This window comes from Chelon labrosus (genome assembly GCF_963514085.1).
Source record: "Chelon labrosus genome assembly, chromosome: 7".
Taxonomy (NCBI): domain Eukaryota; kingdom Metazoa; phylum Chordata; class Actinopteri; order Mugiliformes; family Mugilidae; genus Chelon; species Chelon labrosus.
The window spans coordinates 21,782,330-21,800,661 of record NC_140343.1 but is presented as its reverse complement, the minus strand read 5'-3'; the positions used below and the strand labels follow the sequence as shown (position 1 = coordinate 21,800,661).

Sequence of the window (18,332 nt, the reverse complement as noted above, 5' to 3'; positions counted from 1 at the left end):
GGAAGGTGGATATGCTGTAGCAAAGTTATAGAGATAATTCTAAACATCATATTTGCCTCCAGTTAGATCTGTATGAGGAGCATTAGAACTTTTCATCTCTCCCCAGTGTTTATTATACAGTAAGAGAATTTCAAACATAGTCCTTCAATAGACCTCTTTGTTAGCTGTTGTTGGTGTCGGGTAGCAGTGTTATTACTCACCCAGTTTTCACTTGTTGTAATTATGGATAAGCTGCCTGTGTTAGTGGAAATAAGCTCACATGCTTTGCACTGCGCAGTCTGTGTACATCATGTGGAGTTCGCCTTTCAGTGGCAGAGCAGGAAGGAGCGATTGCAGAAAACAAAAATCAAAAAGTATTTCTTTATTTGTGGGATGGGTATTTTCCTCCTCTCTTCAAGTTCATATAACATTTTTCTACACTTGGTCATTATGAACCTGTAATGGCTGGTACCTTATACCCACTGTGTATTGTAAACCAATGAAAATACATCCTCATCCAGTTCTTGTTTGCTGTGTGCCAGCGATAGTCTTAGATGAGAAGCTCATTACCACTTTCATAACTGTCCATTACATAGAAGAGAGGCAATAGCCGATGAGCATGGCTCAGCTTAAATAGTGGATGGGGAAACAGATAGTCGTAATGAAAAAAAAAAGGAAGTTTTGTCACATGACTTTGCCCTGACCCTGTAAGAGTTTTTTTGGGGGGGAGGGGGGGTGTCTGCAGAGAGGAAAATAACCTCATGAAATAATGATCATGATCTTTCTCTGTTTGATTGAAGATCTCTGTGTCATGAAATTTGAAAACATTGGCCGTTTATGTGCCTTATCATCAGTGTTTGATCCATCATTGCCCTCTTGTGGTTACAACACGCATCTTGCATTGTGCATTTAGTTTGACCCACTTGCCTCTTCCTTTTGTCTCATGCTTTGCTGAATATGATTATTGAACCACCATCCTCCTTTTTTCACTCAAACCCTTGATGGGCAAGTTTACCCAACTTGCAAGCATGCCTGGTTTAATGGATGTTTCGTGTGTGAGCTGAAAAGTTACAACACAAAAGTTATACATCCATTCATTCCCTCAGGTCATGTTGTAATTTGTGTGGGCTATCCATTAAATCACTTCTTTCTCGCTTTCTCCCACCCTCCACTCCCCACCCTTCTCCTCTTGCCATCAGACAATCACCCTGGTTCTGCACCCATACTCCAGCTTGCTGCCTCCTCCTTCCAAAACCCTGGTGCTCCCCCTCATGAAACCAAAAGTAAGTTCCTGTGAAGCTCAGAGAGAAGACTGAAGGCACAGCACTCTTCGATATTATTTTGTTGTTACACTCAAACTAGTTTAACTATAGCTTGTTCATAGTTTTCTTGAACTTCATTCACCTATATGAAAACAGCCGGTTCAAATTAACAGAAATGTCACATTTCCACCACTATTTTTTCATTTTCCATCAGTTTTCAGTTTTTGAGGTTTGATTATGGCTCTTTTATTAGTGTCATCTTGTCGCGTCCCCTTCCTTTGCCGTGGATTCATGACATCTTAGCACCTGAGTGGAGAATTAGGCAACAATTTGTTCGGTTTGTAATTATAATCTACAAAAACAGTTTTGAGTCCACTACCCCACCGAATGTGACAAACTGCTCTGGCAGCAGTTGCCTTTCAGGAATAGACAGTGTAAGGTTTTGGTTTTGTTTTAATACAGCCATGACAGTACCAGGTGGCAACAGGGTAATAACGCACGTCTTCAATATGGTTGAAAAACAAGCATTTAAAGTTTGACAAGTGGTAAGTTAATTGCTAAATTATTATTTATGGTAAAGTAAAATTTCAGGGGTAAGCACTGTTCATGGCATTATGTATCATCATGTCTTGTTTCTAGTAGTTTCAGATTATGACCAACAGGATAAAGGGAAAGGAAAGCTTCTCCTCCTCTTGGTGTCTGGTTCAAGCCTCAAAATCATAGTCCATGCATCTCACCTGCTTTATACTAACTTTCTTTGTCACCTTTATTTGTCACTGTTGTGAGTTTGTTTGTGTTGTAAGTTTACATTAGATTCTAAGAAAAAGACATTGCTTCTTTCTAAACTGTTGTTAAGCACTGTTTTGATCCCGTTTTGTACTACAAAATAGCCTGTGTGACTCATTCATATCCTGTAAAGAACTTACAACAAAACCAGAATTATTATTATTTTAGTTAGATTGGCCTTTAATTAATAAAACAGAGTGATGTGCATGAGTGAATTAAAACACCAGGGCACAGAGTCACCAGAATCCTTCTAATCCTAATAAGGCTTCGAGTAGGTAAGTTCTTTTTACAAAACCTATATTTCATTTTTCACTGTTCAAGCCTAAAAAAATGTTGATTTATGGAGGTACTTTTGATGGGGCGCTATTGTTCCATTATTCTGTAAAGCAGTTCACAAAGGAAACACAACAGGAACACCTCTTAAAGGAAACACTTTGCTTTAATCTTAGCATTCCTTAGTTGGTATTGTGTAAAGTATGTGTCAGATAAGTATAATATGGTTCACTTCTTGGCAGGGGTCGCGTTAACCGAATATTTTCCGTCACTGACTGTTTTTTTAAAACAGTTACGGAAAAATCTGAAGGCCATCTGTCATTTTGACAGATTGCAATTCACACCCTACACCACTTGGTGGCGAGTGAGCATATTAACTGGCTCTTGTCTCTCGATTAGTATGTCTGTGAAGGTTCTCGGTCATCCAGGTCATGGTATATCCAAAAAAGGTTCAAAAAAGGCAACTGGACTTGTAGAGTTTTTTGAGAAGACGTTTCACCACTCATCCGAGTAGCTTCTTCAGTCCTAGGGGACTGGTGGGAAGTCTGAGGTTTAAATAGGAACTCCTTCTGAAACTTGCTTGTTATGTTAACAACCAGAAACCGGTGCAGCTAATTTCCATTAACGATTGGGTACTTACCTGTTGTTGTGGGGGGACTGTTTTTGCCCCCGTCCTCTTCCCTATGAATGGTGCTCTAACGACTGACTTGTCCGTCAGAGGCTCCAGTGTCAAGGTGTGAATGAGGTTGAAACTTCTTAGGGGACAGAAGTTAAAACTGTATTGTAAATAGATGGCAGATTAAATCTCAGTCCACCTCCTCTGTTGAGTGAAGGTCTTTCCAGTCGGACATAGATGGCTTCCTTTACTCCTCTTTCAAACCATTGGTCTTCTCTGGCTAAGATTTGGATGTTGTTATCTTCGAAGGAGTGCCCTTTGTCCTTAGTAGTATAAGAGTCGGTTAAGTTTCGTTTCTCTGCGTATTGTGCGTAAGTGAGTGAGTGTCTGAGTGCCTTAGTTTCCCAGTGGTCAAGTCGGGTAGTAAGTTTTGATTCTCTGCCGAGTGAGATGTAAGATGTTTGAATGGTGCAGTTTATTGATTATATATCAACCAAAGTGGTAGGACTCAACCGAGCCGGTTAAATAGACTCTAGATTCATAATTCTTGAGTCATCTTTGATGAACCGCAGTTATATGAGCCGAATCTTTTTTTCCACCGCTACTGAATATTAATTGAAAATGAATGAAAATCAAATGTTATTGAATGTCATTATTGTGATGTTATGATAAGAACTCCATTACCCAGCATGCCATAGTAGTTAGGTCCGTGCGCAGAAACCCCGAGTTGAACGTAAGTGGTACGTAGCCATGCAGGTAGCATTGGACTGTTTACATGTGCAAAGCAGTTAATAAAATACAAAGAAGACCAGTTATCACGCCTTGTCTGCCAATTATGAATTAGAGCAAGACAACACAATTATTATCATTTAAAAAAAAAAATAAAATAATTAAAGTGACGGGTAAAAATGGATTATGACGGAATTTTTATGACCCTGTCAGTCAAAATGACGGACAACGAAAAAGTCTAGCGCAACCTCTGCTTCTTGGATACTATAGCATGTACTGTACAGTGCTAGTATGTAGTATACATTTTAGACAGAGCACAAGTTATTTGTTATATTGACCTCTCTAGGCTGCACAACCAAAACATTTGAAGCTATCAGTGCCTGTTTTCAAGTAGAACCAGGTGGAAAATTGAAGCGAGTGAAAACACATAGATAATTGTCCTTTATATATATTTATTCCACTAGTTACCTTCTGTGCATTTAACATTGTCATAACAATTGTAATGTTCAAACGTTGAGAATAAATGGTGATTTTGACCACTAGGGGGCAGCATTGATATTCACTGTTAGTCTTTCCTTACTAGATTCAATACAGTAGCTTACTGTCATCCAGTGTCTGCACCTTTTCAGTTAGCTGGGATTATGTTTGTGTTTTTTTGAAGTCTTTAGATTAAAATCTACTTCTAGCTTTTATTTCGCATAGTTAGCCCACAAATCACATTTTACGGCAAAATATCAGATATAACTCTTAAGTCTTGGAGAGGCTGCTGTCTTCTGGAGGCAGACTGACTGACTGTGAGTCCAACTTTATCTGGAGGTGTGTTCTCTGTTTCTATCCGTCTTCTGTCCTCGCTAGCAGCGAGCTGTTAGACGCAGCAGGATAGAACAAATTATCTTTCATCACTGACATGTTGTGCACACGTGAAGTATGTTGATATAACGAGGTTGTGTGTACAGTGTTCATCTCTGTGCAGACACTGTGGAGAAATTTGTGTGTGTGTGTGTATTTGTATCCAAACTTGCTCCTGCCTCAGAAAGACAGCTGATGACTGTGTGAGGTTATGCAATACATGTGCTGTAATACAGGACTTTGCATGAAGTTGCTTTGATGCAACATGTGTAGGGTACTGCACATTCCTTGCTTACTGTGTTTCCTGTAAATGATGAACTTCTTTGAATTTAAATGAGCATTCTGTGTATTTTAGAAGACAAGTTTCCCGTGAATAAGAAATATTGTTCTGTCTAAAGTGACTTGAAGCAGAAGACCGTAGGTTGCTTTCTTGCGTTAATCCAACTTAAAAGACGTGTTAAGTTAATAAGTTTGAAGGAGTTTTTTTTACATTTTCATCATGTGTGTCTTTAATGTGAGTCTGTATTTTTCTGTTCTCACAGGTTACCCATCTCTCCGTATAGAGAAGAATGACCTGAGGAGTGTTACTCTAATGGAGGCCAAAGCTAAAGTGAAAGACATTGCAATCTCTAGGGAGAGAGTCACACTACGAGATGTCTTGCATGAAGGTATTTGTCTCCCCTCTCCCTTTCTTTTCTTCTTTCTAATAGACGTTTCCAAGTCACTTTTATATTATTCAGAAGAATGTGCGCATTACCTCAGTAGTTTCACTGAGCCAAGCAAAGAGCACAGATTGTGTCATGTGGTGTGGTGAACACTTCTCCTTGTCTATATAGATGTGGCATAAGGGTCTGAGTGGGGGAAAGGTTTCTGGTTGTTGCACTTATTAACGTTGCATATCACTAAAAATAAGACATATGCACATGTCTTGAGCTTTGTACACCTAATATATATCAAATGTGTGAGAAGCACTAACATTTATTTTTATTGTTTTAGAATCTTATATTTTGCTTTTGCACAAACTTAAAAACAGAGAATGCAAAAACCCAAAGAATAAAAAGTGATGTCGGATGAGTCGAAATGCTGCAGATCTCCCTCAATCTTTCACTCAAGATTGATCTCAATTCATCCATTAAGAGCTTGAAATATTAAAAAGTATGAAGACACAATATCGACTCTGACGTGTGGTCTCCACTTTATGTTGTGGCCCAAGAATTTTTGGGACTTGTGGTTGTTGCTTGCTGTGTTTGTCTCTCACCTAGTTAAGCTATGTTGAGTATAGTATTGGAGTGTTATGTAGTCTCTTTGTGATCTTCCTGGTTAGAGATAGAGTGTTTTACAGCTTGTGATTAAAGTTTGCTTTGATTTTATTTTTGTGATAGTAGCAAGTAGTCATTAGACTGAGAATAAGCCAAACCAGTGACACTAGTGTATGCTGAGAGCAGCATGTTTCTGGTGGTGAAGTAAAGCTTGGTGCTCTTTCAAGGCCATTTGCCACTGATAGACTTGTGTCCAGTGCAGGTAGGCGTAAGCTACTATGAGCTATGTCCACAGTGGACATAGCTGTACAAGGTTACTTGAAAAAAGTGAACTGTTGTCACAACAACCAAATGGTCATAGACACAAGTCATAAAATCCACAAAATGTAGTAAGGCTAACGCACAAGTGACCAGTCACAAATGGAAAGCCGCCAACACCCAAACATAATGATCACACCTAGTGGCTCAACACTACATAAAGTCACTGCCTGTACCCAGCTTGCAACATCCCCACCTTTGATTCACCAAATGTGGGCTGACACTTCCACATCACTAAAGGTCACATACAAAACACGGTGCACATAGCTGTAGTTGTGAAGAAGCTCATACTTGCTCACCCAAAGTATGCCTAACTACACTGGACACAAGCCCAACAGCAGCAAATGATCTTTGCTTAAGTAATTTCACCAGAAACATGATGCTCTCAGCATACACCAGCGTCACTAGTTTAGCTTATTTTTTGCCTAATGACTGTGAAAGATACGGTCACAAAGACAAGCTCAGAGCAAAACATAAGTGAGGCCAACCACACTGAACTGTCACATACGTTCCTGTCACATGAAAAGAAATCTTCTTGGTACCTGCCTGAATCCTGAATATGTGCTCTATCTGGAGTGCTCAGGGTGACTTTAGCTGCACATCAAAAAGTTAAACATCAGTAAACCCCAACTACATGACCAAGGCCTGATATGCTTACCCCCACCAGAGAAACATGTCTCCACCCAGGGTTGTCCTGAAAATAACAAATGGCTGAACAAGTGGAAAATGGGCTGACTCCCTATGTAACCATAGAAATATAAGACTACAGTAAACTCAGACACTATACTTATCATAGCTTCACTAGAAGGGTGGCAACAAAGCAGCAGGAAACAATAACAGTGGACACTTCAAAAAACCCTAAGAAAAATCTGACATTCTGTCTACACAAAGCAAATGTTGTCAATCATGTAAAAATAGAGTGAGAATAAGTTTAAGAATCAAAGTTTTAATATCAGAAGATAAATGACTACATAAGAAGAACTTGAATTGTAACGCACGTCTGAGAAGTATTTGTTTTATATGGAAAGTTTGTCACATTTTAAAGCAGAGGGTTCCCGACAGTCTGACAAAATTACTAGGATATTACCAGTCTTACTACAAACAAAAATGAGGAATGGCCAGTGAGGCAGAATAATCAAACTTACAACTGTACTGGTCATTTTAAAACCCTTGAATTTGCAGGGGTGATATTCTCGAGAAACTATCTCAGTTAAATAAACCTCAACCAGCCTTAGTTCATTCCCGTCACCACAACCATTTATCTCTTTGCCTGAAAAAAGTCTTAAATTTATGGCACAAGTCTTAAATAAGAGTCTTGCCTGTTGTAAGCAGTGGTGTTTATGAAATAAATTTTATGTATTTCTTTGTGTGTGCAGAGACGGATCCATCAGTGTAGTTAGGAACCTCTTTAGTTCATAATGGGCAAGAGATGATTACTATAAAAAGTATAAAATGAACAATAAAAATTTATTTTTTTTGCTCCTTATTCTGACATTGGTATTACTATACTATAAACTGCTGGGAAGCACAGAGAGATGTGTGGTATTATCGTACTAATATATAATGTCTGTCAAGCCAATAATGAGTTACTCATTTTGAAGCTATTTAAAGGTCTTCATTTTTAGATTCCTCCAGCAGCTGTTAGGAGACGGACACCAAATGTAAACCAGTATGTACACAAAGCTGAGACACTGTTGAAGTCAAATAATATCATATTTTCATTCACAATGAGAGACTCAAAGCTTATTTCTCAACACCACTATTATTTGTGGAGAAGTGACTTTTGACCACAAATGCTGTTTATTTTCCCCGAAAAGGATGAGTTTTCTTCCTCAGTAAAAAGTTGCCATGAACCTAATTAGTAAAAGTTCAATCTTGCTGGGACACGTTACATATTGACAGATGGCCTGTGATGCTGACTTTTCTGAATCTCTCTCTTTGGCTTTGTGTCAACTGTAAGCACAACTGCTTGGCTCGATCACTCGTATTATTGTCAGGGCGGATAGCAATAAATAATACCTTAATTTATGTGCCAAAATCATGACGCACACACAAACAACAGCGCTATTTGTGGTTTTGAAACAGCAGTAATGATCCATTAGAGACAGCCACTGTTAAAATACTCCAAATGATGTTGGTGTTCATTCAGACCAAATGGTCATAGACACAAGCCGTAACATCCACAAAATGTAGCAAGGCTAACGCACAAGTGACCAGTCACAAATAGCAAGCCGCCCACACCCAAACATAATGATCACACCTAGTGGCTCAACACTACATAAAATCACTGCCTTTACCCAGCTTGCAACATCCCCACCTTTGATTCACCAAATGTGGGCTGACACTTCCACATCACTAAAGGTCACATACAAAACACTGTAGGCATCTGCAAATGCTGATGTATGCACATAGCTGTAGTTTTGAAAGTGCGAGCTGCACATCAAAAAGTTGAACATCATCAGTAAACCCCAACCACGTGAGCAAGGTCTGATATGCTTACCCCACCAGAGAAACATGTCTCCACCCAGGGTTGACCTGAAAATAACAAATGACTGAACAAGTAAAAAATGGGCTGACTCCCTATGTAACCATAGAAATATAAGACTACAGTAAACTCAGACACTATACTTATCATAGCTTCACTAGAAGGGTGGCAACAAAGCAGCAAGAAACAATAACAGTGGACACTTCAAAACACCCTAAGAAAAATCTGACATTCTGTCTACACAAAGCAAATGTTGTCAATCATGTAAAAATAGAGTGAGAATAAGTTTAAGAATCACAGTTTTAATATCAGAAGATAAATGACTACATGAAAAGAACTTGATTTGTAACACACGTCTGAGAAGTATTTGTTTTATATGGAACGTTTGTCAAAGCAGAGGGTTCCCGACAGTCTGACAAAATTACTAGGATATTACCAGTCTTACTACAAACAAAAATGAGGAATGGCCAGTGAGGCAGAATAATCAAACTTACAACTGTACTGGTCATTTTAAAACCCTTGAATTTGCAGGGGTGATATTCTCGAGAAACTATCTCAGTTAAATAAACCTCAACCAGCCTTAGTTCATTCCCCACACCACAACCATTTATCTCTTTGCCTGAAAAAAGTCTTAAATTTATGGCACATTTAAGTCTTAAATAAGAATATAATAAGAGTCTTGCCTGTTGTAAGCAGTGGTGTTTATGAAATAAATTTTATGTATTTCTTTGTGTGTGCAGAGACGGATCCATCAGTGTAGTTAGGAACCTCTTTAGTTCATAATGGGAAAGAGATGATTACTATAAAAAGTATAAAATGAACAATACATTTTTTTTGTTTTTGCTCCTTATTCTGACATTGGAATTACTTACTATACTATAAAATGCTGGGAAGCACAGAGAGATGTGTGGTATTATCGTAATAATAAATAATGTCTGTCAAACCAATAATGAGTTACTCATTTTGAAGCTATTTAAAGGTCTTCATTTTTAGATTCCTCCAGCAGCTGTTAGGAGACGGACACCAAATGTAAACCAGTATGTACACAAAGCTGAGACACTGTTGAAATCAAATAATAGCATATTTTCATTCACAATGAGAGTCTCAAAGCTTATTTCTCAACACCACTATTATATTTTTTTTGTTGAAGTGACTTTTGACCACAAATGCTGTTTGTTTTCCCTGAAAAGGATGAGTTTTCTTCCTCAGATCAGTAAGAAGTTGCCATGAACCTACATTAGTAAAAGTTCATTCTTGCTGGGACACATTACACATTGACAGACGGCTTTTGATGCTGACTTTTCTGAATCTCTCTCTTTGGCTTCGTGTCAACCGTAAGCACAACTGCTTGGCTCAATCACTCGTATTATTGCCAGGGCGGATATCAATAAATAATACCTTAATTTATGTGCCAAAATCATGACGCACACACAAACAGCAGCACTGTTTGTGGTTTTGAAACAGCAGTAATGATCCATTAGAGACAGCCACTGTTAAAATACTTCAAATGATGTTGGTGTTCATTTGAATACAGAGTGCGAAACTGAGATCAGATCTGGAGAGCTGGCCGGAAACACATGTGGAGATGTTTTTTAATGGTTGAGAACACAGGTACTAAAAGCTGGCTACTTACAATCGGATTGCAGAAGTCAGATGTTAATGCGAGGTCTGAACAAAGCGTCAGAGTACTGCAATTGTGTCATTAGTATGCTCCACTGCCTTCTGCAAGTAAACACTCAAGTACTGGTACGTGTGCATCCATCTAACTTGTTCTTGCCAGTCAGTTGTCTACATACTGTACATCACGCCATGCATACTAAATGAAAGCAAACGTAACATTTCTATTGAAAACACAAAAGAAGAAACAACAAATACAAGCCATACATGTCTCAGGGGTGAACGTGGAGTGGAGTTCTGTGTTTGAGAGCTAGCAGGTCCGGACAGGCTTGACGAAGAAGGCAGGGGTGGGAGTGAAACACTCAAACACTAATCCTGTTGTTGTGCCTCGTCTCCTTTCCTGTTGAAACATAAGTCGTAGTTAGCCCTGGGGCTCTGATTTTTTTCTAAGTTTATGTTGATGGCTTATGTTCTGAAATGGAGTTTTACCTCAGAAAAGTCCTGGAGCAATGGGTCGACAGTTTAGACAAGGGAGATGATGAACGCACTCACTTGGCTTTTCCACGTCACATGTGTTTCTAAATTGTTAAAGTGATGAAAGCTCTCCTGAGCTCCACTGAACGGCTCTAGTCTTGGCTCTTGTCATTGAATCAGGAGCCAAAACTGCCCAGTTCCAGTTAGAGACAAAGCATTTTACGTAGAAGCCTGTCCACCTCTATCCTCAAATCAACCAGGCATGGCAGCCAGTGAGCGAGGTGACATTTCAGTCTGAATGAGATGAGACTCCTGCCCTTTTCCTCAGATAAAACCCTGTGTTTTTCTTTAACAGGCACATTTGGCCGCATCTTCCACGGCGTACTGCTGGATGAGAAGGACCCCAGTAAGGAAAAGCAGGTCTTTGTGAAGACTGTGAAAGGTATGATCTGTGTTCCAGTTGTATCCACGCTCATAAAAGAATTAGAAATGCCAATTATGTTGTTACTTTATCAATGTGCAACTCACCCAGTGTTTTCAAATGCATTAAAAGTATATGTTACAGGTGACTCAGAAAACAGGTGACATGAGTAATCATGGAAGTCAATGCACTGTAGTAACCTAGGTAATGTAAATCTATACATGCAGCAGATGAGTAAAGATTTCTCAACTCCCCCTAACTTATTTTGTGAGTATGGCCCTCTGGTTTTAACTGTATAGTAAAATATAGCAATAAACAAAGCTGCTTTCTAATGCACTCCTACACCCTATGTATGGTTCAGCAATACAAACTTTACACTTAATGTTGCACATAAGAGACAACTAAAAAAGTTGTTGTATTTATGGGTCCATTTCATTGCCTAGTTGGAGCTACAGTACAGATTGCCAGTGGGTAGGATCTAAGATATGCAGACGATTAGCTGTTATACCTTAGCAATTATATCACTTCTGTAGAAAGCTAGTAGTATTTAGCTATTTAATATACAGTACAGTCTGTACATCACAACATTCAAGAATCTGTGTTTTGGATTTTTTTGTTTTGGTCAGACTTTGGGTGGAAAAGGTCTTTCATTCACTTCCTCTTTTAGATAGCAGATAAAAAAATGCACAGTGAACACAATTAGACCGCAACCTTAATGTAATGCCAAAGACAAATAACGAGTGAGTACCATAGTTTTTGAATCGAACGCAAATAGTTGGACTTTTTCTAATAGCGTCAGCAGATGGTCATGCCTGGTTTCAGTCCAGTAAACAGACACACAGATTTGACAGTAAATGAATGATGAGTCTTACTCATGCTTCGGTGTTGCATGCCAGTGAATGGACTCGTGTGTGTGTGGGACCGTCGGGTTCTTTGTGAGCAGCATGTGTCAGCCTTCTCCGCCACTTGCCTTCTGACCTCTCCATTCTCTTATGTTTACTCAGGGAGGGGTGGATACCACAGTGCGAACAATATCCTCATGCCAGTTTTGGCTTTGTTAAAGTCTTTACTTCCTCCTCATGCGCCTTTTGGGAAGTGAACAATGCGTGCCAGACGATGGCAAAGCTGCACACACAGATTAAAAACTGGCACAAGACATTTTTCCTCCATTGTTTCCCACTACAAATGACTGTTGGCAGAAGACCCGTGCAGTGTAACAGATAGAAAAATAAAATCAAACACCACATGGGGTCAGAAAGATAATGTATCTTAGTCACCTTAGTTGTTGATTTAAATTGGATTCTGTCTCTGCCAAAATCCTTCAGATCATGCCTCTGAGGTGCAGGTGACCATGATGTTGACTGAAAGTTGCAAGCTTCGGGGACTTCATCATAGGTAGGTGGAAGCACACACAAATCACAGGGTGTCAGTGTTTCTTGGGTGCAGTTGGCCTTTAATTAATAAAATAAATTCATCAATTAAAATAAGAAAAATTAAAAAATACAAGTCAAGAAAAAATGCCATAACGCCAGTGCGTCACATCCATAACGTGTCTAACCATGGTTCAGCTTAGTCATGTTGTTCCCCGTCAGAGCAGTTCGCTGACGAAAGAACACCACATTTTTACACATAGAGCATAGTCATCAGCACATAGAGAAACTGTAACGTAGTCTGTGATGTGAACACAAGAGTTGCACTGTCTGGCTTATAGTCTAAGACTCATCTTCTTTTAAAATTACAGCAGCATAATTTCAGATAATTTCAACCAATTTACAGAAACCTTGCCCCTTCACTGTACTTCTCTATGAGGAAAATGTTGACATCATATCAGCCCACTTCTTCCTCTTTTTGGGCTCAGCACATTGATAAGATTTGCTGACACTTCCTCTTGGCTAGTTTGGACAAAACCCTTCCTCTGGGAAGCATGCTGCTACACATTTGCGATACACAGAACGTATCTGTTACGCCTTGTCCTGTTTCCTCAGTCTGTTTTTTTCTCTCTACCTTTAGAAATCTGTTGCCCATAAGTCATGTCTGTACAGAAGATGGAGAGAAGCCCATGGTGCTGTTGCCTTTCATGGCTTGGGGGAATCTCAAGTTGTTCTTGCGGCAGTGCAAGCTAGCTGAGGCTAACAACCCACAGGTGAGGCTTAATGTTAAACCATTAGGTAAATGCTACGGTCCAAGCAATATGTGGCAATGCGGTGAGACATTTATTATGCTATTAAAATAAATCCCCCAAATTGGAGGAAAAGTTATATTTCACCTCAGCGTCAAAACCTGAAAGAACGTTTTGTGTGGCAATCAACACCATGTAACACCTACAGTAACTACTGTTTACACTGTTATGAGAGAGACTGTAGATTTAGTCATGAAGACGGTCCTCAGGGCTGAGATTTTCATTCACTATATAAAGACAATCAGGCTTTTGTACAGGTTAACCCCAGGGAGTCTTTCATGTGCTTGGCAAAGTCACAGCTCGTATCCAACCAATCAATCAGCTCCAAAATACAGATGCACTGTAGCTTGCAAACACTTTGCCATCACAAGATGAAGCTTGCCATCCATTTGGATTAATCAAACCCCCTTTATGAAGTTTCAGGTGACACATCAGCACCTTCATTCTCAGCAATTTCATTATGTGCTTTTGGCAGTTGTAGGAGACAAAGACATAGTCATTATGTTGGAATAAACATCAAGCTATAAATCAAAAGTGTACCAGTGTGGGGGAGAGCACCGGGAGAACACAACACTAAAGTGGCATTCACTCTGAAAGAGAACATCTGTTTTGGATGGTGGAAATAAAAGTGTGAAGTGATGACCTTTTTCACAGTTGTCATTTTTCCTCGAGCAGTTTAAGTTTCCTGGTGATAGACTCTCTGCGCACATGTCAGTTTTGCTTGACTAGTTGACTTAAAATGTTCTTATCTTCGTTCACTGGTTGCATAAGAGTTTGTTTACCTGTGTTGTAGAGAGTAATTCATTTTGGTTGTATCACAGTCAGATAAGGGAACAGCCAGATGAGTGCCAGGGAAAGTGCTGACGAGATGAGGCTGGATACAAAAATATATAAAGACACCCATTAGTATACGGTGCTGTTCCTTCAGTGTTAGTGTTCGAGAGCTGTCTTATAAGACAGTGTCGTGTTTTCAGCTAAATGGGATGTTTAGATGTTATAGGAGCTGTCCTACTTTGTTAGCAGTCAGGGGTCTTTTCTGTGTGCACGGCTAAGGATTGTCTTTGACTCACCTGCCAAGCTATTGTCTTTAAACCCTGCAGTAGTTCCAGGCACAAAGCAAACAACTTTCTTTAATGTCAGAATCGCTTTGACTTAGAGACTGTCTATGTTAAGTCTGATTAGATGATTTGCATACAAAGTTATTTAGAAGTGACAATAGTGGGATTTTGCAGTAGACCACAGAACAAGTCTTCAACCATGCTTGCACCTCTATCACATCGTGCTCACCTTTAGCAGATGTTTACCACATTCAGTCATCTAATAAAATGATCTGACTTTAGTACTAGAGGAAAGGTTTAAGTGTCACCCACAGTGATTGCAGTTGATACTGACAGGAACAAACACGTCTCTGCCAAATTTCATGGGATTCCAGTTCATAAAAGTCAAAAACGAAAAACCTTCTGGTAGCGCAGAGGAACTAAGGGCAGACAAATCAACATTGCGAGTCCCTCTTGTTTTTTATTTAAGAAAGAGTTGAATTATTTAGCGTTTAACTGTCTTTTAAATTTGCTACTTTTCTTTTAAGTAAAATAATTTCCAGGCAACCAGCATTATTTCAAACAAGGTCTTACAGTTGAATATTAGCCAGAAACCGACTTTGAAACTCCTACGTTTGACCCATAGTTGACTGTCCAGCATAAAGTCATGTCAGCTGTGGTCTCCTGTCCCCACTTCGTTCTCTTTTTTTTGTTTTTCCTGTCTCTCAACTGCTCATTGTCTCCGTCTCTCTCTCCCCCATTTCCTTTCAGGCGATCTCTCAGCAAGATTTGGTTTATATGGCCATCCAGATCGCATGCGGGATGAGCTACCTGGCTCGGAGGGAGGTCATACACAAAGACCTTGCCGCTAGGAACTGCGTGTAAGTGACGATGACCTGGCTCAGAGCTGTCGTCATTGCCTGCTCACTTCTTCCCCTGTAACTTACATCTGATTTACCAAAAAATAAAGACACTGACTTTGCTCTCTTGTTTTTCCACCGACAGCATTGACGACAACATGCAGGTGAAGATTACAGACAATGCCCTTGCTCGAGACCTATTTCCCATGGATTACCACTGTCTGGGGGATAATGAGAACCGGCCTGTCCGCTGGATGGCCCTGGAAAGCTTACTAAACAACGACTTTTCTAGTGCAAGTGATGTGGTAAGAGCTACAGTTCCAGACATATAGCTTATTTCTTGCACCGTAACCAGGCAATGCTGTATCTGTGGTATTTTGACCTCCAGCTGACCCCAAAAAATAATTACAACATATTAAATATATGTTTCAGTAGACATGATACAGAGAAGGCCGTCCAGGAAATGGCACCAGGGGTATTTAATCCATTCTTAGACACTTGGTCAAGGTGTCGGAGGGAAGGGAAGTACTGTGCTGAGCGCCCTGTACTGTATCTGGTGCTTCCCTCCTTCCTGTTTCAGGATAGCAACGGGCGCGGTTGAGACATTCGGGAAGCTTAACTGAATCCTTAGAGACACCACTCAGACACCAGCCAGACATGCCCCCACCCCTCTGCATTCCTCTTATGGTCACGCTGCTTCATGGCAATCATGCCGCTTAACAGAGGCCTGGAATTAACATTAACTAAACTCTAAGGGGAAGTCCGGACAAGTACCCGGAGCTGTGTAGCATCATCAGTGCATAACCGCTACGCACATAAACACTACATACCCATACAGTATGTCAGTTGTTGCGCACATAGGATGCCAAGTACTATTGGCATGTTTAGGCCTTGTTGTTGGCAGGGGCCTAGATACTGATGTGGGAATAGGGCGGGTTACTGCACGACAACACGTTTTTCCTCTGAGAAATCCTCCCATCACCTTGCCCTATCCTCTCTATCACTCCCTGTACTTCCTTTAAAGGCCCTATGTCATCCCATTTAAGCTTATGGCAGACACACACAACACAAACACACAATGTTATGCTCATCAGTCAGAGTCAGTAATTGCTGATCAGTTTTGTTTCAGATAAGCGACAACTCCCAAAACTCAAAAACAATTGCAGGGTCAACACCTACTGTAACCACTTCAATTTTTCACAACAGTGACCTCAGATACGGGGTAATAATGTTTAACAAATAGGGGAATGCTTATTTTCGTTGTTCTCGCCTTGAAGGTCAGAGTGAACAACACGTGTAGGCGTGCGTGAACTGCAGCTTGAACCCACAGTGTCCCTAAACATAACAGTCACCCTGCCGTCTGTACTTTCAGTCTCTTAACAAACACTCGGCGCAATGATTCCGATTACATTTATCGACACTATTTCCTTGCATTGTTCGTGCTGAACCTTGTGTATTTCAGTGCATGTGGGCACCGCTGGTTTTCCGCTGGTGGTTGTGTTTTTCCTGTTTAATGATAGCTCGTTAAAGACAGTGGCTCATGTTGATCATTTGTCTAAAGTGTTGTAAGGGAATGCTTAAACAATGAGCTCAGCATTAATCACCGTTGGTGTGTTCGCAGTGGGCCTTCGGAGTGACGCTGTGGGAGCTGATGACTCTGGGTCAGACCCCATACGTCGACATCGACCCTTTCGAGATGTCTGCTTACCTGAAGGATGGGTACAGAATAGCGCAACCTATCAACTGTCCAGATGAACTGTAAGTTGGTTTTCAGAACATGTTCACATACAAACACACACATATTGTATTTACACTCATTTAAGTAAGTAAAGGTGTTAAATTGTGACCAGCAGTTAGTACGATGGTGGATTCAGACTATATGATAGTTTGCTTTTCCACATTATGTGATAATTAGCTCTCTGTTCTTCTACTGGTCCTGATACATTAGGTGTCGTCATACTGTTCAATGCCCAGGTTGTCCCCATAAACACATATATATTAGTTAGTGTGTGTGTGTGTGTTAGTCAGCAGCCAGGCTTGTTGTTACACAGAAGAAGTGTGCTGCTGTTGACACATGATTTGTTCATTAGGGTAGTTGAATCAGGCTGAGCAGCTACCAGTGTTGGTTGATGTTTCCTCAACATCAAGTTCGCAGTGAGGCTGTCCCCGGCTCACTGCTGATGATAACAGGGCTTTTACGCAGCTCATAATTGGACTCACCACCGGATGTGGACGCCTGCCGCTGGGCATGAAATCCACGTGGGATTCCCTTTCCTTTCCACTGCGTGTTACCGTTTTCAAAATCCTCTTTACTACAGGAAATGGCTTCAGCAACAACTTGCACGTTATAACCTTAAGGTTTAAAGAAGATCTGGAACTTGGTTCTTCCTGTAGATGTTTGTAAACATGTTCAAAGAATACGTTCATTATTAGCAGTCTAGTAAAATGTTGTTGTGCCCCGGCGTCGTCAGTCAGAGTTAGTTTGCCATGTCTTTTTTTTAATCTGCTTGCAGCATGCACTAGTGACATTTACTGGACCAGTGGGATATTAAAATACAAACAAATACAGAGTACACTAGCTAGCACCATACTGCTAGCTGCATGTGACTCTTGCAGAGATTTAGAACCAGGGTCCTCCAAAGTTAAAGAGGAGCAAGAAGTCAGCTCTAGCACACTGATTATCATGTATTATATCTGTCCTTTTTTAATCAGTAAAAGTGGAATCATGCAGTTAATACACTGTATGCCTTTTGCTGTGGTGGTTGTTTTTCTTATGGGGACACTTCTGACACTTCTTTAAATGTACACCATCACTGGAAAATAGTCATTGCAGGTCGCTGCCACCCAGGCGATTAATACTGATTTAAAGAAATACAAACAACTCAAAGTTTTCCCCCCGTACCAGAATAGCAGCCAGGCTGACTACACTACCGATTAATTTTATTGATGCATAATGGAATGCTATTAATTAAGTATTTAATTTACATACTCAGAATAAAGTTCCTTCTACTGTTTATGGACCTCTGGTTTGTAGCATTCATAGAACAGGAGTGCGTCCCATCATCAGAGACTGTCTGGATGTCCTCTAATTTTCTTCAGTTTGCATTCAGTAAAACTGACAATCTGCTTTCACAAATACAGGCCTTTCCTTCAGCCTCCGACAACACTGAGCCCTTCAGGCAAAATAA

The 18,332-nt window shown here is 40.2% G+C and overlaps 1 protein-coding gene across 2 annotated transcripts in view; it reads left to right on the top strand.

The window, feature by feature from the left end:
* Positions 1-18,332, top strand: part of ryk (receptor like tyrosine kinase) — a 45,692-nt gene that overhangs the window by 24,713 nt on the left and 2,647 nt on the right. Inside the window, exons 8-15 of one of the 2 annotated variants that reach the window (XM_084547741.1) lie at positions 1,179-1,262; positions 5,037-5,162; positions 11,003-11,089; positions 12,394-12,463; positions 13,079-13,211; positions 15,056-15,165; positions 15,290-15,449; positions 16,766-16,902. In XM_084547741.1, the coding sequence (XP_084403867.1) occupies positions 1,179-1,262; positions 5,037-5,162; positions 11,003-11,089; positions 12,394-12,463; positions 13,079-13,211; positions 15,056-15,165; positions 15,290-15,449; positions 16,766-16,902 (907 nt within the window). The remainder of the gene's footprint in view (positions 1-1,178; positions 1,263-5,036; positions 5,163-11,002; positions 11,090-12,393; positions 12,464-13,078; positions 13,212-15,055; positions 15,166-15,289; positions 15,450-16,765; positions 16,903-18,332) is intronic. The other variant, XM_084547742.1, reaches the window with a different exon arrangement.